At 36.8% G+C, this 24,968-nt stretch overlaps 1 protein-coding gene across 1 annotated transcript in view; it reads left to right on the forward strand.

The window, feature by feature from the left end:
- Positions 1-23,238, forward strand: part of sfl (N-deacetylase and N-sulfotransferase sfl) — a 40,040-nt gene extending 16,802 nt beyond the window's left edge. Inside the window, exons 6-15 of the mRNA XM_089633386.1 lie at positions 3,154-3,360; positions 7,340-7,517; positions 8,127-8,372; positions 9,283-9,445; positions 12,602-12,784; positions 14,687-14,907; positions 17,439-17,594; positions 18,374-18,490; positions 20,132-20,314; positions 20,439-23,238. Coding sequence (XP_089489512.1) covers positions 3,154-3,360; positions 7,340-7,517; positions 8,127-8,372; positions 9,283-9,445; positions 12,602-12,784; positions 14,687-14,907; positions 17,439-17,594; positions 18,374-18,490; positions 20,132-20,314; positions 20,439-20,664 — 1,880 coding nt within the window. The 3' untranslated portion in view covers positions 20,665-23,238. The remainder of the gene's footprint in view (positions 1-3,153; positions 3,361-7,339; positions 7,518-8,126; positions 8,373-9,282; positions 9,446-12,601; positions 12,785-14,686; positions 14,908-17,438; positions 17,595-18,373; positions 18,491-20,131; positions 20,315-20,438) is intronic.
- Positions 23,239-24,968: the final 1,730 nt, after the last annotated feature.

The following is a 24,968-nucleotide window of genomic DNA, read 5'->3' on the forward strand; positions in this document are numbered from 1 at the left end:
ACATTTTAATCAATTTATGATTCAACACCATGTCATATTGTCATTCCCTCGTAAATTTTGAAATCCATAATCACAGACAAATATTGACAAAATGTTTTATGACATTGCTGTAGGTAAAGTAATAGAATACCCTGCATTATACATGCTATAATGTTACATTACGTTGCTGTAGGTAAAGTAATAGAATACCCTGCATTATACATGCTATAATCTTTAAACTTTTGACATGCATTATCCTTTTATGGTGGAAGGTTTCAAATCAGAACAAATGCTCTACGAACTCCAGGAATTTTGTTTCTAGGAATTTACCTCCATTCCCTCACGCCTTCCCTTCCTGTTCCTATCCTCCTTACCTAGGACTGCCTACCTCGTTAATAATAATAATAATATTTTGTTTTTTATTAAATTTACTGTATCTACAAACTTATATAAATGTAAAAAATTACATATAATATTTGCAAAAATAAAAAGATTTAAAAATATGTAATACACACTTAAAGTAGGTACGCAGGTCAAAACATTTCTGGCAGTGGTGAATATCGCGTCAATGAGGAAAGATCGCGTCAATAATCGATAGGATTTCTCTTTTGAATCTCTCCTCACTGACTCAAAATATGTCGATATTGGAAGAGATTTGGTTCAGGAGCAATATACTCCTCTCCACCGGGAGAACCATTAACATATTGGTCCTACAGACAGGAAGATAGAATAATCTGTGATGAAACTGTCCAAAAATAGTCATCAGTAACATATAGACTCATGGGCTCCGAAATGGCTGAGTTCTCGATATTGCCTCACAGCAGCCTGAATAAGTAAGTGGCAGCATATCTTTTAAAATTGCTCTCCGAAAATGTCAGCACTCGGAAAATCAAGCAAGAATGGATAGCATAGCTACGGCTATGCACAACAAAGACTTCAAAAAGTTTTGCAAAAAACTTCAACTGTGCTGAAAGCCAAGAGCAAAGCTCCACTAAGTGTCGACAACATCACGGGGGATGAAAACATTGCTAACGAATTTAGAGACTTTTTTTCTTTAAGCGCGGATCAAGGAGATAGCATGAAACCATATATGATGACATGTTTGCCTGCGGCAAATGATGACCTGATCATGAACATTACTCCTGAAATGATCGAATGCGCGATTAAGCAAACCGCCCTAGGTAAAAGTCCAGGATACGACGGTATTGGTATAGAGCACATAAGGTACGCAGGAAATCATCTCCATACTATTCTAGCCGCCCTGTACTCAAGCCTCTTACGACACACACATATGCCTATGGACATGAGTCGAGCTGATATCATACCAATCTTAAAATCCAACCAACTGGATGCATCGAAACTAGGAAACTACCTACCTATTTCCCTAGCGACAATGATCTCAAGACTATTTGATAAAATTCTATTCACGCTAGTAAAAGACAAGCTATTTACCCTAGATAACCAATTCGGCTTCAAAAGCGCCTCATCAACCGATATGGCCATCTATGGAGTTAAACAAACAATACTACAAAAAAAGAAAAACCACCGTTTATGGATGCTTTCTCGACCTAAGCAAGGCCTTTGACCGTTTTTCTCATAAATTATTATGGGAAAAACTCATAAAACGAGATGTGCCAGCAGCAGTGGTTAATATGTTGGCTATTTGGTACGGACAGCAGAAAAATTACGTTAAATGGGCAGGAGCTTCTTCAAGACCCTTATTCCTAAAAAGCGGAGTCAGGCAAGGGGGTAATATGTCTCCTATTCTATTTGATGTGTACATTAATGACCTCTTACAAGAACTGAATGATATACGAATTGGTTGTCATATCTGCGGTCAAGGCAGTAACAACATTAATTACGCGGATGACATGGTGCTGTTGGCGCCTTCGATTAAAGCGATGAGACGACTTGTTCAAATATGCGAAGAGTATGCAATCTCACATAACCTGCTGTACAATGCAAAAAAGTCAGTAATTGTGGTTTTTAAATACAACAAGGAGCCAATAAATATTCCTCCAATCTGGTTAGACGGAAAATAACTACTTGTAGCATCGCAGGTTAAATATCTGGGACATATCCTAACCGAAGATATGAAGGATATAGAAGATATGGAACGACAAAGAAGAGCAATCAATATACGGGCCGGAATGCTCTCAAGGTGGTTCTACCACTGTAGCGATGATGTCAGAAAACTACTTTTCAAGGCATTCTGCACTGCACTGTGGTGACACATCTGAGCTGTGGACACAATACCCAGCAGCGCAATGGGACAAGCTGAGGGTGTGCTACAATAATGCATACAGGCAGCTCATGCAACTACTGAGGTTCTGCAGTGCCTCCACAATGTTTAGGGTGCACTCATTCCCCGCCTTACTTCGCCACCGACTAGCCAGCTTCTGGGGTAGGACTCGGAAGTCAACCAACATCATCGTTGTGGCTGCATCCGAGTGGCTCAGTTCCCCACTCAATGAGCGATGGATGCAGATGATGCGGCGACCTCCCTGATGGACGGTTTAATTAAACTTAATCTAATTGTTTTTTATTGTATTTATATGACTATTTTATTTTTGATATATATTTTAATTTTATATTTAGGTACCTGCCTAATATATATATATTTTTTTTCTCTTTGTTTTATCTTATTTCCATTTTTTAAATTTTTTTTTTTTTAACTTTATTTTATTGTTTCCCTGTTTTATTTCATGTAATATGGCAGACTGGGATTGCACTATCCTCCCAGTCCTGCTGGATTAAAACTTAAATAAATAAAAATATCCCTCTCTTGAACTGCAGGGAGTGAAGTCCGAGCGCCCAGACGAAAGTTCATCAGGTAGAGCCACGGATAGTGTTCACACTCCCTTGTGTAGGGAAACTTTTCTGAACTCTCTAACACGAGGAAGCACTCCACCTTTTGAGGATTCCAGATAGCCGAGCCACCTCCGGCCTACTGCGGACTAAAGAGTACCATAAAATTCTCAGTTTATGGATGTCTGACATTTTGGAGAATAAACCCTAACATTTTTAAAGCCAACACCCCTTCGATGTGAACACGAAATGTCAGCTTAATTTCATACACAATTCCAAGATTCTCTGTAGTTGAATCCACTATGGCACTCTGCTTCATCATGTTTTTCGTTGTTTAATCTAATATGAATTGTATTCTTTTTCCAGGGAACAGGACTTTGCTTACAACGGTGATTCAAGACCACGGGCACCTGGATTCCATTCAGAGGGTGCTGTTTGGTTCCGGGCTTCGCTTCTGGTTGCACCGCCTGCTGTTCCTCGACTCACTGAGCTACCTTAGCCATGGGCAGCTCAGCCTCAGCCTAGAGAGGATGCTGCTTGTGGACATTGATGATATCTTTGTTGGGGAAAGAGGCAAGTCGACATTGAACACTAGTCATGTCTAATACAGTAGAACCCCGAGAATTCGAACCCCGATAATTTGAAAAAATGCATAATCCGATATTTTCACCAAAAAAATATCCACAGAAAATTTTTTTCATATAAAATGGGTTTTAATTCGAAATTCGTTAATTCGTAATTCGAAATTTATTTTTGTCCGCGCACGAAAATTTGTTTGTGTAATTCGAAAAACTTCGATTTTTGCGAAAAATATCATAAAATTTCGTAAATCTGAATCTAAAAGACAGCCGTGACGGTAAAACGCCGAAAAGTGTATTTGTACGTGGTTATACATCGCCCTAATTAGTATTATTATTTTGTAAATCGGAATTGATTTACACTGGAATGTCGTATTTTTTCCAATTTATTTCGAATATCCGAGTTTGAAGGGCCGAGAAAATTCGTTTTACGCGGAAATATGTCGTAGTTTTATGAATTTACACCAAATATCTGAATTCAAAGGGTCGGCTGCGACGGAATTCGAATACTAAATTTCAATTTACGCGGAAATACGACATACTTTTACGAATATACTTCAAATATCTGAATTAAAAAGGCCGCCCGCGACGATTATCTGCCGAAAAAATTCGATTTACGCGGAAACATATTGTATTTTTAGGAATTTATTAGAAATATCTTAATTTAAAGGGTCGGCCGTGACAGAAATTGGCCGCGAAATTTCGATTTACGCGTAAATATATCGCATTTTTACGAGTTTATTTCAAATATCTGAATTTCAAAGAACCGGCGCGACGGAAATCGGCTCCGAAAGTTCAATTTATGCGGAAATATATCATATTTTTACTAAATTTACTTCGAATATCTGAGTTAAAAGATCCGGAGCTACGAAAATCGGCCGCATAAATTTCGATTCACGCGGAAATATGACATAGTTTTACGAAATTTACTTAAAATATCTGAATTTAAGGGGTCGGCTGCGACCGAAATCGGCCGCGAAATTTCGGTTTACGAATAAATATATCGTATTTTTCGTTATCCGAGTTTAAAGGGCCGGTTGCGATAATTTGATTTACGCGGAAATGTGTGGTATTTTTATGAATTTGTTAGAATAACTGAACTTGAAGGGCCGATCGCGGCGGAAATCGGCTGCAAAAATTCGATTTAAACGGGAATAATTCGTATTAATACGAATTTACTCCAAAGATTCCACCCAAATTTGAAGGGGCGGCCGAGGAACTCGATTTTCGAATTACGAGGGAATTCGTTAATTCCAAATTTGATTTTTGATATCTGTTGGATTTCGAATTAACTAGGTTCTACTGTATTATCCTTTTTTTCTTCTGAATCTTTTAGCTATGACTTGGTTGCAGTGGGAACTTTTCGAGAATTGGAATCCAGTTATTTTATTTACTTACTAGCTGTACTGCGACACACGTTGCTGTGGCTCAGTCTGTCTGTGCAGATAATAGCGCATGTTGCTTTTACGTCCCACGGATGGCGCTGTTTTTCGAAAAAAGCCTTTTTAAAAAAAATTTTACCTGACACACGTGACATCTATATATTATAATGTATATAAAAACACACACTTATTCAAATACAACGGTGTTTCAAAAGTTCAAAGCAATCGGTGAAGAACTTTTGGAGATTTAAGATTTTGAACGAACAAAAATTAACATTTTAATTTATATAGATTTACTACAAAAAATATATTTTCCAAATGCTGTACTTTGACTATCCAACTAGGAAGAATTTCCCGTTTTAGGGCAGCCAACAGTTTCATTAATGAAATGGTGCCAATATGTATATGTAATATTTTTCTTTACCTTATTCACTTTACCATACATTCTTTTTAAATTCCTCTTTTGTAATATGTCATACAATTTTATGGTTTTGTCAAACATATGCAAAAGGCATCTCATTTCTTTTGATAATAAATATTATTATTTTCAAATCTTTCATTCATTCTTCTGTTTCATACTTTCATTGAAAATTATTGGTACATATTATTTTCAACAATTAATTATAATTTTGCTTTGACCCACTGAGACGGATCAAAGGCACATTTGCACGTTTTTAAAGAATAAAAGATAATCGTGTCTTTTGGCATTTAATGACCTTGTACCCCGTAATTTTGGACAGAGTAGGAGTTATTCGACCGGCATGCATTTTTTAAATTTTTTTATTTTGTACATTATTTTTTACAATTTATGTTTTCCAGTAATGTAGGCCTCACTGGGTGTTATTTGAATAGTCTGATTATTTCTAAAAATAAACACATGGTAATCATGCATTCATCACTTCCTGGATAAATTAAATATTTTTATGGTTTTCCTTATTTATTGACGGTGCTTTTGTGATTATTATATTTTGGTATGATTTGATAGTGAATTTTGTAAATTTCGTTATCGCCCACGAGCTCGTGGTACTGTGGCATCCTCAATTTGGTTTATGTTGAGAGATTGAAGGAAGTGTGCAGGGTAAGGAAATAGTTAACAGGAAGGTTGGGAAACACCTGGCTATTCAGATCTGTATACCAAATTCAGCTACAGCCACTTCAAGCAAAGTTTCAATTCTGACTCCACCTGGGTGATGCTTATAGGACAACATATAATACTAGCTTAAGTCTCTGACGTTGCCACAACTATACAGAGTTTTTTTGTAACCTTTCTCTTCAGGTCAAGTGTGCAAAATTTCATCAACCTCGGAATAAAACTGTAAATTTGTCCGCCTGGTGTCTGCTACGCAGCTGCCTACCACAGACACTCTTCTTTATATGAATAGATTTTCAATTCAAGAATCAGGTGCAAATACACTACGCATGTAAATAAAAATATAATTTTCTTTAATTCAAGGCAATGCCGAGCTTGTCTCGTCATTGTGGCTGTGTGTGTCGTGGACTGTCACTGGCTGGATGTGCGCCACAGTACCTACACAGTCGACTCGATATTTCGTAATCTATGGTTTAAGACATAGTAAAAATAATCTATGGGTTGTGACAAGGCAGATTGATGGGAATAATTTCAATAATTGGTAATTGCTATCGTGATTGTGATTAAGGAATTGACATAACAATTAATAACATTAAATGTCGTTTCTTTCCTTACAGGTAATTTGTTACTGAATGCTTTTCTTTATGTAAATCTTGTGAGATTAACAAAATAAACCTCCACTTTCCTCGCAGAGAAACTCAATTGTGTTTTAATTGACTGTGTCGTTCAAATCACAAGGAAAATATCATTATATGCATATATTATTTATTTTATTTAAATTAGGTCATGTAAATTGAAGTAGTGTAAAAAAGATTGGTAACCCACAATGAAACAGTTTCGAGATAATCGCAATACAGTGGTAGATATTCCCAGTATCGCCCTGATAAAAGACTACCTATCAGAATCGAAACATTGTTTGAAATGACTTTAGCTATGTTTAGTGATCAGATCTGAATAGCCTTCCTCTTTACATCTCCTTCTCTTCTTCACTCTCTACAGCTTCACAGCATACCTCAATTGGGGATGGCATAGTCCCATTAGCTCCAGATAGTTTGGAGAAGTTGGGACTCTTGACGATATTCACGTAAAAAAGTAGAAACATTTAAAATTATTTTAAAACTTTTGAAATATCATCTCATTTTTAAAGTTGTTATCTCTCTGCCATGGAGATTGTTAAAATTTATAATTTAATTAAACTCATCACCTTATTATAGTTCGACTGAAAACAAAAGACTGTCCCTAGAGTCGTCCGTAATGAAGTGGTACACTAGTGAGGCGTGGCAAGCCTCCAACCATCTCTAGCGGGCCACTAATAAATCGCGCCCTTTCTGGGCATGGCAAGAGACGTGCTTCTGCGCACCTTCTTTTGCTTGCGATCTAGCTATAAGAGGTAACTGGATGAAACCGAACAGTGACAAGACAGAACTTGATAAAATAATAGGTTTTTTTTCTGATGCTTTTCGTCATAGAACTGTATAACATGACCGAGTGAATGTTTTCAGGAATTCGTCTGCGAACGGACGATGTGCAGGCCTTGCTCTCCACGCAGACGAGGATCCGGCAGTACGTGCCTGGCTTCCGCTTCAACCTCGGCTTCAGCGGGAAGTACTTCCACCACGGCACGGAGGAAGAGAACCGCGGGGACGACATGATCCTCGAGCACGCCAAGAGATTTATGTGGTACACATTGTTTGTTTGATGTACAGTTTTAGAGTAGCCATTAGTCATTTTTTCTTTAACTGTTTGTTGTGGAATTCTATTGTATTTTAAGAGCCTTCATTATTGCTTATATATTCACTTCAATATTGCTCCCGTCTTTCGAAGGGTATCTTGATACTTGATAAGTCCATGCTTTTAAAAATGAAACCAATAATTACAAATTATTAATTTTTTATGTGTATGTTCACAGTTGACACTAATTTGTCACATAAGAATGGGTAATTTCTACAACTCATTCTTACAATGGAAACAGGATCACTCCATCCTTTTCTCAAAAAGACCGTACTCACAGCATCCCAAAATATGACATAAGACCGTAGTAAAAAAAAATTTCACCCCTGGTCTAGATGCTATAATAAGATAAGATAACGATAAGTGTAACTATGAATTTAATTTCGTAATCATTTAAAAGTTCAAAAAGCTGTGCAAATATCATGGTGTAAGAACTTATTGTTAATTTATTTTGAAAGTGATATATTATTCTTCACCACCGTTGGCATTTTGTATCCATTGAAAGGCTGATCTTTCTCACATCCTCTCTCAGTTTCTCGTTTTAATATTCATCCCCAGGTTCTCGCACATGTGGAACCACCAGCAGCCGCATCTGTATGACAACCTGACGCAGCTGGAGTACGAGATGAACCTGAACCGGGAGTTTGCGCTGACACACGGCATTCCCGTGGACTCGGGCTACTCGGTGTCACCGCACCACTCGGGCGTGTACCCTGCGCACGAGCTGCTTTACACGGCCTGGAAGAAAGTTTGGGGCGTCAAGGTGACCAGCACGGAGGAGTACCCTCATCTGCGGCCCGCCAGGTGAGGCTAATGATCGATTTGGTTCCATGACAAAACAGAACAAACAAACACACCCAACTTAACCTAACCTAACCCAACCCAACCCAACCCAACCCAACCCAACTTAATACAAACTAACCTAAATAACCTAACTTATTATTTTATCATGTTCTATTTTATCACTGTTCTGTTTAATCCGGTTTCCAATTGATTTACATCTAAAATTTATCACTTATTTAACTACATACCTGGCTTCGACCAAGATCTAATTTAATTTTTAATTTTTTATTATATGGTTTTTTATCTTCTTTTCAATTACATTATTAAAATTGAAATCATTAAAAAGAAAACTCAAAAATACGTCAAATGCGTTAGCAAGAAAGAAAAAAACCGAACAATAAAGTCATTAGGTGTACATACATGGCGACATGGTGAATAATAACTTTTTATCGAATTCCATAAAATTTTATTTGTCTTTTTTTTTTTTCTAAAATCATGTAGAATCACCCCCCAAACTTAGCGCACTTTATCTACGAGAACCCTATATGTGTTGGGAACTATTTTCAGCTCGCAATAATGAAATTCCATCACAAATTATGGAGCTTTTTAATATCCTGGTTTTGTGAAAATCACCTCAAGGGCGCTATGGTATTTGTTTGAGTTTGGGATATTGAACCTTTTTTTTTTATCTCTTCAAGCCAACGTTACAATGAGTAATCAGGTAAAACAAAACATGAAACCGTGACCACAATAACGGACACCCCAAAACTGTCTTACAGTTTAGCTTAATAAAAAGGAGGAAGCCTAATTTGAAGTCATCTGTCTACAATAGATAAGATGTTGAATTTATTCATATACATAATTTGATTGTGTGTTTTGGAGTAAATTTTATATGATGGAGTATTAATATGTAGCACAATGTAATTTTTAGGTTAAGACGTGGCTTCATCCACCGCAACATAATGGTGCTGCCGCGGCAGACGTGCGGCCTCTTCACCCACACGCTCCTCATCGATCGCTACCCCGGGGGGAGGGACAAACTGGATGAGTCCATTCAGGGCGGGGAGTTATTCCAAACCATTGTCTATAACCCTGTAAGTACTACACATCCTACCTACCATAGATAATAAAATCATAGGGAGATATGGTATGGACTGTCGCCGAACTACGACCAAACTGCACCGACTATCAAAGCGGCATTGTTGCTCTCACTCATCAATGATTCATGAAAAATAGATTTTGTAGTAAAAGGTTACCAATTCCTTGTAAGACACATTGAGGAACCAGTAGATATAGCCAAATATCCATTAACAACCCTGGTGAACTTTATCAAAGGGACCGGGTTACTGTTAAAGGAATGAGGTAAATGGGTGATAGCCCAATAGGTCCATAGCCCGAATACTCACGGGAACTATCCGTAAACCGTCTCCGCTTCTCTAAATAGTATAAAATAAAGTCGCTATCATTTAGAAAATTTCTTCCAGAATATTTTTATGTATAATAAATGCATATTATATTTAAAGAAAGTAGAGAAAAGTCAATGTTTATTCTGGAATTCACAATCTCAAAACTCCAAATCATTGTCAATACCGAGCAATAAATAAAAGGTTGCCACATTCACTCTATTTGTCAGGAAGTTGCATAGCCTTGAGCCAATTCCATACGGATTTATCTGTAATTGTCTAAAACAGAAAGGTGACAGAACAGAACATGACAAAATAATGGGATAGGTTTTTAAAATTTTTTAAAGACAAACATTTCCGGATTGCGAATAACTCAAACATATTTTAAAAACTCGTAATATCATTTTATAAGCGGAAAATGTTGCTTATGAAATGATGGCAGGACTTACCTAACGGGGGAATTAAACTGGGTGGAAAACCATAGTATTTATCTCCCACTAACTGGTTTGTTGTTTATTTGTTCCTTTTCTTGAATGTTCCGTTTTTTCAAGAAACCGAATTTACCACGCAAGTTACGAAACTTGTCAAAAGTTCTGTTTGGACGCTCCCTGCGTTCGTCTCCAGGACTTCTGCCGTCGGTTGTGAGGCGAGCTGCTTTTCTTAACTCTTAAACCCTACCACTCTGGGAATGTAATTATTCCTACCACGGGGTACTGGAGTACAGTACCGGGCAGAAAAAATTAATAAAATAAAAGTATTTGATATTTTTTTTAATATTATTTGTATTATGGCAAAGTAATAAGAAAAGACAATAAAATTTATTAATAAAAACTAATAGACATTTTTGCCGTCACATGAAGGACAGATTTTGTATTGATGGTCAACACAAATATGGCGGCGACAAGTGTTACAGACAGATCGAGATTTTCTGTCCTTTGTGCGCGGACAAAAACAGCAGCGACCAGGTTTTAGATTATCAGGGACCGGCCTATGATCTTCACTATGAATATTCAAGACTGCACGTATAGTTTCTCTGATATCCCGGGGTAAACTTGGCCATTGAAATTTTGCTCTCATATGAGAATATATGAGTGCTATTGACAAACTCTTAAGAAATTCATGCCGCTTGGTTATTTTCTCATTATCAATGTTAATTGACAGCTTGAATAAAACCCAAGAGTTGACAACAACGGCATTTAGCAACCCGAAGAAGAGACACATGGGCCACCTTTTGGTCTTCCTGGACGTCGAGTACTTCTTACAAAGTTGGTCGAACACATCCACCTCGCATTTGGTTTTATTATATAAATATATTAATTCTGGAAGGTACACTTAATTATCCTTGTCAGGGCTGTCATGCATGGTGGACAGCATGATTACAGCTTTCTTCTTAGCTGACTTCAGAGGACAATACGACAAAAGTGTGAGAGGTCCGTCGTAGGCAAACATTGAGGTGCATCTTTCTCAATTTTTAGTGTCCAAGTATACACGAGGAATTTCTCGTTTATTCTTCTTTACAGTTCCAACTAATGTTATCTCTTTTTTCAGTAACTTCTTGGCCGTGGGTATAGACGTGAACCAATTGTTACATGTCAGTTTTCTGTTAAGACCTTGTACGGGAGCAGTCAGTTCCATAACATTATTATGACATTTTCTGTACAGAACTAATGGAGAATCTAACACACGAACCAAGCGCCTATCTTCTTCATTTATACCAGCCCCATCATTATCAGGCACTAAATACTCTTCATCTCCTTCCACTTGATCACCGCCTTCATGAGATGGGACTTCAGAATGGTCCCAGAAATCCTCGATAACACCGTCGGGATCATCTTCTGAATCTTCTCCTTTAGGTTTGGCTCTTCGTCATCAGAAACCAACAAAGCAGCTGCAATTTTACCCCCCCCCCCCAAGATTTCGAGTCTGGGATTCCATATCTGAAAACAATACAACACCTCATTTCACTGCATACACTGTCATTACATTCATAACACACTATTCGTCCATGAATTTCTCGTTACTGAGCGCAGGCCCTCTCTATCAACACTGTACTCTAGCCATTATCACAAAGTAAATTAAATCATAAATAATGTGTAAACTTACCAGAGAGGTGTCGAAAAACAACTTCAGTAATTCAAGTATAACTGGAATGAAAAACTAACACTATTCCTACCACGGGGTACTGGGGTACCCCGGAACACCTGTGGACGCGACTGCACTTGCCGGGAGGTCACGGCTTACCGACGTACTTACGCGCCATTTATCGAGAGTAGATTAGCTAGAGCGATTTTTGCAACAGTGCAATATTGTCAAAATTGTTGATATTTTAAACACCAGAGGGGTACTCCAGTACCCCAGGTAGGGTTTAAGAGTTAAAGTCCTTTGTTTCTTTGTGCAGGGATACGCACACAGAGAGATGGATGATGCGAGATGTTGTTATTAAAAACACTTGTTAAGCTGGTGTCGAATGAAAATGAATTTTGTCAAAGGGAAGGATACAATAATATGACGATTTTTGATGATTTTCATATTTTTAACCCAATCCCGTTGTTTTGACATAAAACCCATAGACAAAATGTACCATAAACAGACAATACATAGAAAAGATGAAAGGAACGGTGACACACAGACGCAAATTTAATGTAAAGGATTCTTCACATCGAGATTAGAAAAAATGAAGTTAATTTTGAAATGATAAATAAGAAAACATGAAATGAAATATTAAATTAGACAACACAACACTCAACACTGTTTAAGTCATAACTGTTTAAAGTGCCCGTAACATCAAATTAAAATTGTTAGCAGAACAACGATAAGAAAGCTAATTTTGTAAATTGTAATTCTCAGATAAACGTGTTCATGACGCACATGTCCAACTACGGCAACGACCGCCTGGCGCTGTACACGTTTGAGTCAGTGCTGAAGTTCATCCGCTGCTGGACGCACCTGCGCCTCAGCTCCGTCCCACCCTTCCAGCTGGCACAGAAGTACTTTCAGCTGCACCCCGAGGAGATGGATCCCATTTGGGGGGTCAGTTGCCTTATACAGTGAAACTGAAGTTTTCATGCTTATGAAGTTTTTTTTTAATAGATCCTTGGAAAACCTTATAAGCGAGTTTCACTGTTATCTATTTGAATTCATGAAAAGGCAGTAAGTTGGTATCTGGTGTGAATATTGGGTAGAATTAGAATCTGCTAACTGAGCATACTCCCCACCAGGCTACAATCACCTCTGTTCCTTATGTTCTAATGCTCTTTTGCATTGAAAACCTCTATAGCAAACAATTGTCAAGGTTTTCAGTTTCCTGTCAAAAAATAGACAAAAACGGTGACACCCACTTATACGGTCTCCACGTGTGAAATTTTCGTGCTTAAAAAGTTCTGTTTTTAGTCCTTAAAAGACAATTTTTTATAAATTGCCTAATTTAACCCACATTGAAGGTTTTCCCATGTAAGAAGTTTTTTTTCAAACCACTTGTAAAACCTTATAAGAGATTTTCACTCTATGTATTTAATTTTTCTGCCCTGTAATATTATAACCTGTCCAATGATTATCTTTGCTTCTGTTAATTCAGAATACTATCTACCAAACAAAGATATCCTGAATTTTCCCAAAGACATGCACCATTTAAATATTTTCCTTCCCCTGTGTATTTTATAATGAAATTCAGTAAAACCCTCTTATAAGGTTCCTTAATATAAAATTCTCCCTAATACAGTAGAACCCTGTTAATTCGAACCCCGATAATTCGAAAAAAACGCGTAATTCGAAATTTTCGCCAAAAAAATTTCCGCAGAAAAAATTTTTCATACAAAATTTTTTTTAATTCGAAATTCGTTAATTCGTAATTCGAAATTTATTTTTGTCCGCGCATGAAAATTTGTCATTTAATTCGAAAAAATTTGATTTTTGCGAAAATAAATCATAATATTTCGTAAATCTGAATCTAAAAGTCAGCCGTGGCGGTAAAACGCCAAAAAATTTATTTTTACTTGGTTATACATCGTCCTAATTAGTATTATTATTTTGTAAATCTGAATCGATTTACACTGGAATGTCGTACTTTTTCAAATTTATTTCAAATATCCGAGTTTGAAGGGCCGAAAAAATACGTTTTACGCGGATATATGTCGTAGTTTTACGAGTTTACACCAAATATCTGAATTTAAAGGGTCGGCCGCGACGGAAATCTGCCGCGCATTCTCGATTTACACAGAAATATATCGTATTTTTGCGAATTTATTTCGAATATCTGAATTTAAAGAGCCGGCCGCGATGGAATACGGCCGCAAATTCTCGTTTTACGCGGAAATATATTGTATTTTTGCAAATTTATTTTGAATATCTGAATTTAAAGAGCCGGCCGCGACGGAATACGGCCGCGAATTCTCGTTTTACGTGGAAATATATCGTATTTTTACGAATTTAAATTCAGATATTTGAAATAAAAGGTCGGCCGCGCCGGAAAATTACCGCGAAATCTCGATATACGCGGAAATATATCGTATATTTACGAATATCTCAATTTAAAGGGTAGGCCGCGACCGAAATCGGCAGCGAAATCTCGATTTACGCGTATTTTTACGAATTTATTGTGAATTTCTGAATTTAAAGGGCCCGCCGCTACGGTAATCGGCCGCGAAAATAAAGAAATAATTGGTATTAATACGAATTTACAGCTAAAATACCATCCGGATTTGAAGAGGCGGCCGAGAAAATCGATTTTCTGCGTATTTTATTTTTTTTTTTTTATTCATAAAATTTCGCATTACGTGGGAATTTGTTCATTCGAAATTTGATTTTTGATGTCCCGTGGATTTCGAATTAACGAGGTTCTACTGTAATAACTTTTTTTCCTTTCCTTGAAAAACCTCACCTATTCCAAAACAAACAAAAAAATTGCGCATGCTTCATGTCGGTTAATTCCCCCAGAACCCGTGTGATGACGTGCGCCATCAGCGCATCTGGTCACGCAACAAGTCGTGCTCCGCGCTGCCACACTTCCTGGTCATCGGGCCGCAGAAGACGGGCACTACGGCGCTCTACTCCTTCCTCAGCATGCACCCCGTGCTGTCCAGCAACCTGCCCAGTCCCACTACCTACGAGGAGATTCAGTTCTTCAATGCCAATAATTATTATAAAGGACTGGACTGGTGAGTTCACTGATGGACTTATTATATCTCTACACTCCTCTACGTGGCTGCCGCATGTATGTGATCCATCGACAGCTATTTCGCATTTGGTCCAATAAGTAAAACACAAAGTTGTGCCAAATGTGTCGGAGTATGTATTTGATTGAAAAGGTTAGGGAGTACTTTGAGTATGCTGTACTATCTATCGGAGGTCGGCAATAATTCTTGGTTGAATGTTTGTATGTCCTTTTCAGCCCTGAAATATTTTTCTTTAAAATCTTGTACTTTCTGTACTTGAGGCTTAGCTTTGTATTCCTATGGGACCGTGAAAATAAATAAAAAAAATTCCCCTCCCTTCTTTCAGAAAACATAACCGTACAATTGTGAGCTCCAGAGCTGTGTTATACTGCCGTGGTAAATAAAAACACAGTGTCTTCCTTGCAACTCTCAAGAAAGGCAGTACACTTTGTAAATGTTTTGTCCTGAACTCCTGAATGCACAACCATATCAAGCCATACAGAAAGGGATATCAGCTTTGTTGTCAACACTATGGCGGTATTTCACCATCCCCTTGATAGCTTATCTGTAGGATGACCTATATTATTAATAAACTAATAAATATTTATTTTTTGGAATAACTTTATTGAGTAAAACTCAAATTTTAACTATTGAAGACAATATTAGCGATTTCTAAACGAAAATCTGAAACAGAAAAATCAGAAAAGGATAGGGTCACATCTAGGACTGGGTTCACTCCTGGGTTCGTGTCCTAGATGTGACCGTATCCTTTTCTGATTTTTCTGTTTCAGATTTTCGTTTAGAAATCTCTAATATTGTCTTCAATAGTTAAAATATTAAAATTTGTCTTTTACTCAATAAAGTTATTCCAAAAGATAAATATTCATCCTAGACTTGCAGAAAAGTCAATAGATGTCGCGCATTAAAATAATACAAATAAGATAGGTTTATCTAAAAAGTCGCTGTCTAGATTTCATTTAGTTCGGGTTGAATCTTGAGATCATACATAAAGATAGTTGCCAATAAAAATGTGCGGTGAAAAAATGAAGACAATGTTGGTAGTTCTTATTCGAAGTATGATACAGTTAAAAGTGACCGAAGGAGATAGGGTCCCATTAGCTCAGTCGTAGAGCAGTGTCCCGGCAAGGCAAGGGTCTTGGGTTTGTGTCCTAGATGTGACCGTATCCTTTTCAGATTTTCGTTTAGAAATCGCTAATATTGTCTTCAATAGTTAAACAAATAAATACTCACAAAGGTAGAAAATTTGGCAAACTTATCTGTTACATGGCCACTATTCATAGGTTCAATTACTGAATTGTAAACTCAGACATATAAATATACATTATACTATGGATAAGCTATCAAGAGGATGGTGTAATACCCCTATGTCTGTTACATGTGTCGTTTATTAGAAATATGAAGTGTTTATAATGGAGCTATCAACGGGTAACAATTACAATTTTTTAAGTGATGAAACAAAAACTAGGTTACATAGGTTAGATTAGTTTTCCTCATCGCTTTTAATGACTTTTTAAAGGTGTGTTGAATTGTCATTGTGTTGACTAACATGGAACCGGTTTGGCATTTACGATGCTAAAATTAATGTGAAGTAAGAAAACAGTGAAAATTTTTGTTGTTTGTTTTTGGGGTGTTATGCCGTGTTGCGCTAACTCCTTCTTTAGCCGACGTTTCGGACAGCGTTGCAGTGTCCATCATCAGGGCAGATCCGGTAGATCCGAAGATGTGTCGGATCTGCCCTGATGATGGACACTGCAACGCTGTCCGAAATGTCGGCTAAAGAAGGAGTTAGCGCAACACGGCATAACACCCCAAAAACAAACAACAAAAATGCTTTTGGCCGTGAAAATCTAAAAACTTAACAGTGAAAATGTTTTCAATCAATGAAAAATAAAAATTTTAAATTAACGAAAGTCAGTTAAATTCCACACTTTGTACTCATGAGAAAGTATATTTGTGATTTTTTTTCAAATCTCTCCATACTATTTGTTCCGAGTTATGGAAACATTGAAAAAACTAGAATTCAAATTATTTATTTGTGGCTCACCTTACTTTACACTACAAATGAAATGTCACAGAAGACAAAGTACAGTACAATCCTCTTTGTGATACGAGAATTGGTGTCTTTAAATTTTTTTTTTCTCTCCTTGTATATATATTTTATTTTTATTTTTATTTATTAAATAATTAATCAATTTACAGAGTATAATAATGTATGTTAATTAAGATAATCCATAAAACTAGTTTTCACTGCTTTTGTTTTTTTTAAATGTTTTTCTTCTATAGAAGCTGGCGCTTGTGTTTAATAGAGTGTTGAGCATCAGGATGAAGAAAATTTAATGTTTATAATTATGATTCAAGGAAATTTGAATATTAAATAATATATGTAAATGAACAATATGTAACCTTTATATCTATGGATTTGTAAAAATTAACTTATATGCAACAAGTTAGTTTCTTAAATTCTTTGTGTCCTGTATAGAAGCGTTTTTAATTGTTTGCTCGTGTATTCGCAGGTACATGAACTTCTTTCCTCCTCTACAAGGGAATACGAGTCGTTACACATTTGAGAAGTCCGCCACCTACTTTGACGGGGAACTTGTGCCCAAACGGGCGCACGCTCTCCTGCCCAATGCTAAACTAGTCACCATCCTTATCTCCCCTGCCAAAAGGTATCTAACAACTAACATCCACTGAAACACGTATTAAACACTTAAATACAGTAAAGTTTTCCAAATTACTCTTTTAAGGTTAGGAAAACCTTATAAGAGGGTTTCACTGTTTACACATTTAATTTTACGATCCTTTGAAAATAATAATCATAAGAGATTTTAACTATACAGTAGAACCCTGTTAATTCGAAATCCACGGGACATCAAAAATTCCCACGTAATTCGAAATTTTAAGAAGAAAAAAACGCCGAAAATCGAGTCCCTCGGATGCCCCTTTAAATTCAGGTAGTATCATCAAAGTAAAATCATAATATGACATATTCCCACGTAAATTGGAATTTCGTGGGCAATTTCTGCCGCAACTGGCTTTTATTCTTTTAAGGTTAGGAAAACCTTATAAAAGGGTTTCACTGTTTACACATTTAATTTTACGATCCTTTGAAAATAATAATTATAAGAGATTTTAACTATACAGTAGAACCTCGTTAATTCGAAATCCACGGGACATCAAAAATTCCCACGTAATTCATAATTTTTGATGAAAAGAACGCCGAAAATAGAGTTCCCCGGATGCCCCTTTAAATTCGGGTAATATCATTAAAGTAAAATGTGTTTCCGAGTATAAAATACTATATGTCATTGAGATTTCGCGGCAGATTTTTTCGAAATATACGAACAAATTTTTCTGGGAAAATTTTTGAATTACGCGTTTTTTTCTAATTATTGGGGTTGGAATTAAGAGGGTTCTACTGTAATATAATATAATTCCATTGTTTCAGAGCCTACTCATGGTATCAGCATATCAAATATCATGGAGATGTGGTAGCCAATAACTACACTTTCTATGAAATAATAACAGCTAATGATACTTCGCCCAAAGCTCTTAGAGATTTAAGGTAAGATTTATTACATATTTACTATTTAATGCCGAATAGTATTAGTAGAGCGAATGAGCGAAGAAAGGAGTGTAAGGAGAATATATGATGCGAATGTGAATAGTAGCAGAAGTTGTGGACGCCTGAGGAAGACATGGCACGATCAAGTGAATCAGATACTCGAGTCGGGCCATGTCAAGAGTCAGAATAATAGAAGAGTATGTATGAATGTGAATGAGGCAAGAAACGTATTCCAAGACCGAGTTGTTTGGCAGTCCGTCCTCTCTGCCTACCCCTGCGTGGAAACGGTGTGATGGTTATTTAGTTAGTTACTATTTAATATAAACAGAGGGCCTTACTAATTAATTTGGGATAAATGGTTGTTTATCAGTTGTGCAAAATTTTATATACGTTTATTAGTAAGGAGGAAATATATACCTGCGTGTTAATAGGCTCTTCAAAACTTCACTTTTAACTAGTGATGCTGCCGGGTCTCATTTTCGGGAACCGGGTACCCGTTTGAGGAACCGGGCGGGTACTCGGGTTTTTAAACATTCAAAAACCCCGCTGATTATATATTTATAATTCGCGTGTATTTGAATTTTGCCGCCATGTATTGGAGGATGGAACCAACGGGTGAAACCAATCAGCTTTCGAACCGAGACACGAATTGCAAAGATTGCACAGCACTTTTTGTTCTTCTGGTAGCTCTTTAAAAAAATCCCAAACAAATGACACCTTTCTTTTTACTGCACTCGTCATTGTAGCTGCTGTTTTAATAATCACTCGACAATTATAAAAAACACACTGATTAATTAGCACACGTTGGGCGAGCGTGTGGTAGACGAATTTTGGTTTGTGCGCATGACTGTGTAGGGTGGGGGTAGTGGGAGACATGCAGTCCGTCGGTTCACGCAGCTAGCTCGCAGTCGACAGCAGTCAGCAGTCTAGTCACAACAAATGACAGTGACTCACAGCGCCGGATGCATAGTGTGGGATAACGTATCGTGTCATTATACCGAGACACGACTGTTTCGATGGAATAAATACAAGACAGCTCGTTATACCATTGTTTTATTATGTCACGTAAACAATTCAAAAAAATTACATGTCTTGAAATTAGAGCCGGTTCTTGTTGTCAGAACCGGGTCCTGTGGGAACCGGGTCAGAAACGGGTACCCGGCGGCATCACTACTAAACCAAGATTTAACTAACAAGATCACGCCATTTCCCCACAGGGGTAAGCAGAGAAGATGGACCGCCACACAACTCTTTTATTGGCACACATTCCTTGCTTCATTTGCATTCAAACATACTCTTCTGTTATTCTGACTCTTGACAAAGTCCGACTCAAGTATTTGATTCACTTGATAATGCCATGCCTTCCTTGGAAAGACATGATATTTGTTCCCGACTTCTTTTGCCATTCACTTTTGTGTCATGTATTCTCCTTAACCTCCTTTGTTTGTTCATCCACTCCACATACACAAGCCATCTAAGGGTCCCCTTTCTTAATCTTATTAATTACTTATTAATATATCAGCCTTGTATTCTTTTCATTTCAATTCACACAAGCATTTTGGATCTCATTTCTACAGTATTCAGTCTTTTATATATTCTAGAAGTATTAATGGGTATCAATCGTAATGATTTGTGTTCCAGGAATAGATGCCTAAACCCGGGCAAGTACAGTCACCACCTGGAGCGCTGGCTCGTGGAGTACACCCCCAGTCAACTTCACATTATCGACGGCTCCGAACTGCGCTCCGACCCCGCCCTAGTTATGAACACCCTCCAGAGGTTCCTCAAGATCACTCCCTGCATAGATTACACCAAACATTTGAAGTATGTCACATTTCACGGTTAAGACTTCTCATTCAACATCATTTGATGATTTTAATCTGAATTTGTATTCCCTCGGTTGATTATATTTATTTATCTGAAATTATTTTTATTTCCTTGGTTCCAGGTTTGATCCGAAGAAAGGCTTTTTTTGCCAGTTGGTAAACGGAGATCACACAAAATGTCTGGGGAAATCCAAGGGGAGGATCTACGCCCCCATGGAGGAGAAGTCCTCCAAGTTCTTGCAGAGGTACTACATGGCGCATAATACAGCTCTTGTCAAGTTACTGAAGAAGTTTGGTAACCGAACCATCCCTCACTGGTTGAAGGATGACCTATACATTGCCTCATAGCAAATCTGCCTGTGAGACTGATACCTCATCACGGATCAGCCTGTGAGACTGACCACTCGTCATGGACCTACTTGTGAGGCTGATGCCTCATCACGGATCAGCCTGTGAGACTGACCACTCGTCATGGATCTGCTTGTGAGACTGATGCCTCATCATGGATATGCTTGTGAGACTGACGCCTCATTACGGATCTGCTTGTGAGACTGACGCCTCATCACGAAACTACTTGAGATTAATGTTTCGTCATGGATCTGCTTGTGAGACTGATGTCTCATCACGGATCTGTTTGTGGCTGACGCCTCATCACGAAACTACTTGAGATTAATGTTTCGTCATGGATCTGCTTGTGAGACTGATGTCTCATCGCGGATCTGTTTGTGGCTGACGCCTCATCACGAAACTACTTGAGATTAATGTTTCGTCATGGATCTGCTTGTGAGACTGATGTCTCATCGCGGATCTGTTTGTGGCTGACGCCTCATCACGAAACTACTTGAGATTAATGTTTCGTCATGGATCTGCTTGTGAGACTGATGTCTCATCGCGGATCTGTTTGTGGCTGACGCCTCATCACGAAACTACTTGAGATTAATGTTTCGTCATGGATCTGCTTGTGAGACTGATGTCTCACTGCGGATCTGTTTTTGAGGCAGATGCCTCATTTCGGATTTGCTTGTGAGACTGACGGCTCATCATGAATTTGCTTGTGAGACTGATGCCTCATCACGAATCTGCTTGTGAGACTCTCGCCTCGTCATGGATCTACTTGTGAGACTGATGCCTTGTCACGGATCCGAATATGAGACCATCTCTTCACAGACAAGAGCCCGAGTACTTTAAAAGAAATTAGAGAATTACATAGTTGAACGTGCTCAATAATGAGAAATGACGAAATAAACTGAAGTGTTTTATAAAATGTTACGGGAACAATAATAATTATTCCTCTGAACCTATTTGTTAGTTGTTTCTTGTCTACGAATGTTGTTCACCATTAAATGGTGTATAAATGTTAAATGTAAATCATTAGTTTTATTAATAAGATTACAAATGTATTTTAATGCCACACAAATTTATTTTTACAATTTAACTAATTTTACAAACCTGATATTTTTTAATAATGTACCTCAATAGTTTATGAACTAGCTTAATAATTTTATTATTAATATATTTTTTAATTTTAATTTATGTCAACATATTTATATTCTAGCGAATTCTCTATCAATATTTCTCAGATTTATTGTTTTCGCTCGTTCTTATTCCTTTGTGTACTTACTGAAATGCATTACAAAAACAACAAAATTCTTGTTAATCGTATTGTTTCATTAATCTTATCAAAGTGGCTGTCGCCTAATATGTGATCCATGATTCATTAATCTAATATTTCATATATTCATGAAGTTTGATGAATTTAAACACATTGTCTTCACAAAAAGTGCGCTGTGACGGGATAGGTTACGCACCTCCACACAACTGATTTTCCCAGTATTAACTGAAGCCACCACATCAGAAAGCTCTGCCGTCTGACCGTCCTTTCCTTAAGTCAAGTCCTTTTGTATGATCCCTTCCCAAATGTGTTTTTTAATAAAAGGTGGGCAAGTCGGATGCTTGTGGAGGTGGCTTAAGAACTTTTAACCTTTAACGGTGGAATTGCCAATTGATGTTTCTCAGATAATGGGAAAATCAACCAATTGGCCTTTTTAACGCTAATGGTAGAATCAACCTTTTTTTGTTGCATATAAATTTAAATACACATTCTTGCCTGACACTCGTTCTTGTGCAATCTTTTCGGTGCAAAATTTAGTACCTTATCTGTAAATCAATGATTTTGTAACCCTTTGGACGCATAAATCACCTAAAGTTGCCCCATTCCAACGGGTAAATCAAATACTTTCTGCGATTTATAAAAAAAACTGTTCCTTTGAATAATATATAAACCAACTGAACACATTTTTATAACTCGTAAATGCGCCTTTTGTAGGAATAAGTAAATCAACTGAAGATATCTCTACGATTCGTAAATGCGCTTTTTGTAGTACATAATATGTATTGGTGTTTTACAAAAGACATTTTTTTCATTAACGCGTCCCAATCAATGTTGTAATATCAATGAGTATATAAGTTTATTTACTCAAGTGAACCATAATGTTGTTTACATGTAATGTGTAAAAAATATCATTAAAATAAGATGACTTATTTTATCAATCTAGCGGTTGACTTGAAAATTTCTCCCTGATGTTTAACTCATAAACGGCAGAGACAGAATTTCACCGCGTAATTTTAAAATTGTAATATTGTACCTTCTTAATATATGTTCCATTTATTTTGATTAATTATTATACTTTATTTTCATATGTTATCGTTCTGTATGCATACGTATTATGTATATAAAATTAAAACAAATATAATTTGCAGGTTCTGGCAGAAAACTTTATCCCATTAATTTTAACATTTTCTGTCAGAACAGGGATTCTTTGAATAAAGCTTTTATTAAAATTTTGTTGACGGGAAAAATACTTTTGTATTTTCCTTAATCGTTGATCAAAATTAGATGTGTTAAAATGTTCAAAATTATTATAATGTTCTGTATGTAAAAAAAATGTAATGGACTATAAAATTCGAATGGAATTAACTCAATTTTATTGTAAAAATGTTAAAATGGTGTATAATAAAAAAATATCAATATAACCCAAGTTTTATTCTTTGAGAATTGGGTAGGTACTTTTTACACACTGCGTTTTATTTGATGTATACATTTAACTACATCAGCAAGAGCTCAAGAATCCTAACTGTCTCAAATGGCAACTCCATTTTGGGAATATTGTGATGCCGAAGGGAAGGGACAAATAAGTTTGGTATCATTGTACATAGCTAAAGCCATTTTCAGTAATTTAAAGTTTCGATTCTGATTTTTTTAAATATTTTACAAAAACTATTATTATTCACCATACTGAACTAATTCAAAGCCAGATAAAAGACTTTGCTGGTCAAATGGGCTTCGACAGCGGGCGGCCTTCATGTCTTCTTCATTAGTAAATATTCCAAACCCTGGCACATTTCTTTTTTTCAAATTTGAAAACAAATAAATCACATAGCCAAATGTTCTGCAACTTCTTCATTAAAAATAATATTATATTGTAAATTTTGCAGCATGTTTCATTGTGGTAGATACTTTCAGTAGCTTCCTCGCAAAAGATCACCATTCAGAATCGATATTCTGCTTGAAATGGCTTTAGCCGTGTTTGGCGACCAGATCTGTAGGTCAGGTACTTACCCACTTTCCTCTTTCCCTCTCCACTACCTTCAGCCCCACAACATACCCCAATTGGGGATGCTATAATCTCGCTTGCTCCAGACGGTTTGGAGCAGTTGGAACTTTTGTATGGTAGGTACTCACACTTTTTTACGAAAAAAAAATAATATTTGAAATCGGTTGACATTTACTACCCAGCTTAGTTTCCATCAGACACCCCTAGTAACTTTTAATCCAAGGCCGAGATTAATCTATGATATTCACTTATGTTCGAAAATTGCTCCCAGCCGCATTGGTTATTAATCAGAATGCATTAGAAATTGTTAAAATAAATAGCGAAGACATGTAAAAAATCACGGGATAGTTTGAATTCTTGTATATACTTTATGTAGGTACTTTATAGTTTGTCTGAATTTTTCACGCAATCAGTTCCAATTTTGAAAATGACACTTAAATTCAAGCAAATCCGAGATGATTGAGACAAACAACGAAAATTAGTAGCATAAATCAACTATCCATAAATAAACCAATCACCAACTATCTATTAGTAGTTTTGATAGTCAAAACAACAAAATACGGCCATATTTTTTGGTGTTCTTTTAATTTAATGTCAACATATTTATAGGAGATTGCAACAATAACATTTGGCTGTCATCGGTTGTTTTGTTTTGCTCTATCTAAAATTAATTTTTTACCATTCTTTTTTGTTTTCTGGCAAAAAAAAGTGTTGTGTTGTGCCTTGAGGTTTCTTCTCCCTTCTGATTTTCCAGGAGTCACTTTTCGCTGCTGATTTCCAGATATTTATAAACTTTTTTACTTCTGTCATTTTCCATACTATTATTGTAGTTGTTTACTGTTGTGAATAATGGAGGAAGATTTCCCTCCTGGACCCCCTACAAAGCCCCCAGATCCCTCTCCAGACCCCCCAGACGGGGAAAATGGAGAAATTTCTGACAGTGATTCTGTCATTTTGACTTCTACCAAAAAAAGGAAATTTACTCCTTCTTCCCCAATAAAACTTGACTCTCCTTCGACTTCACAGTCCCCACCAGCA

This window comes from Hesperophylax consimilis, chromosome 1 (genome assembly GCF_061612785.1).
Source record: "Hesperophylax consimilis isolate HC1 chromosome 1, BYU_Hcon_1.0, whole genome shotgun sequence".
NCBI lineage: Eukaryota > Metazoa > Arthropoda > Insecta > Trichoptera > Limnephilidae > Hesperophylax > Hesperophylax consimilis.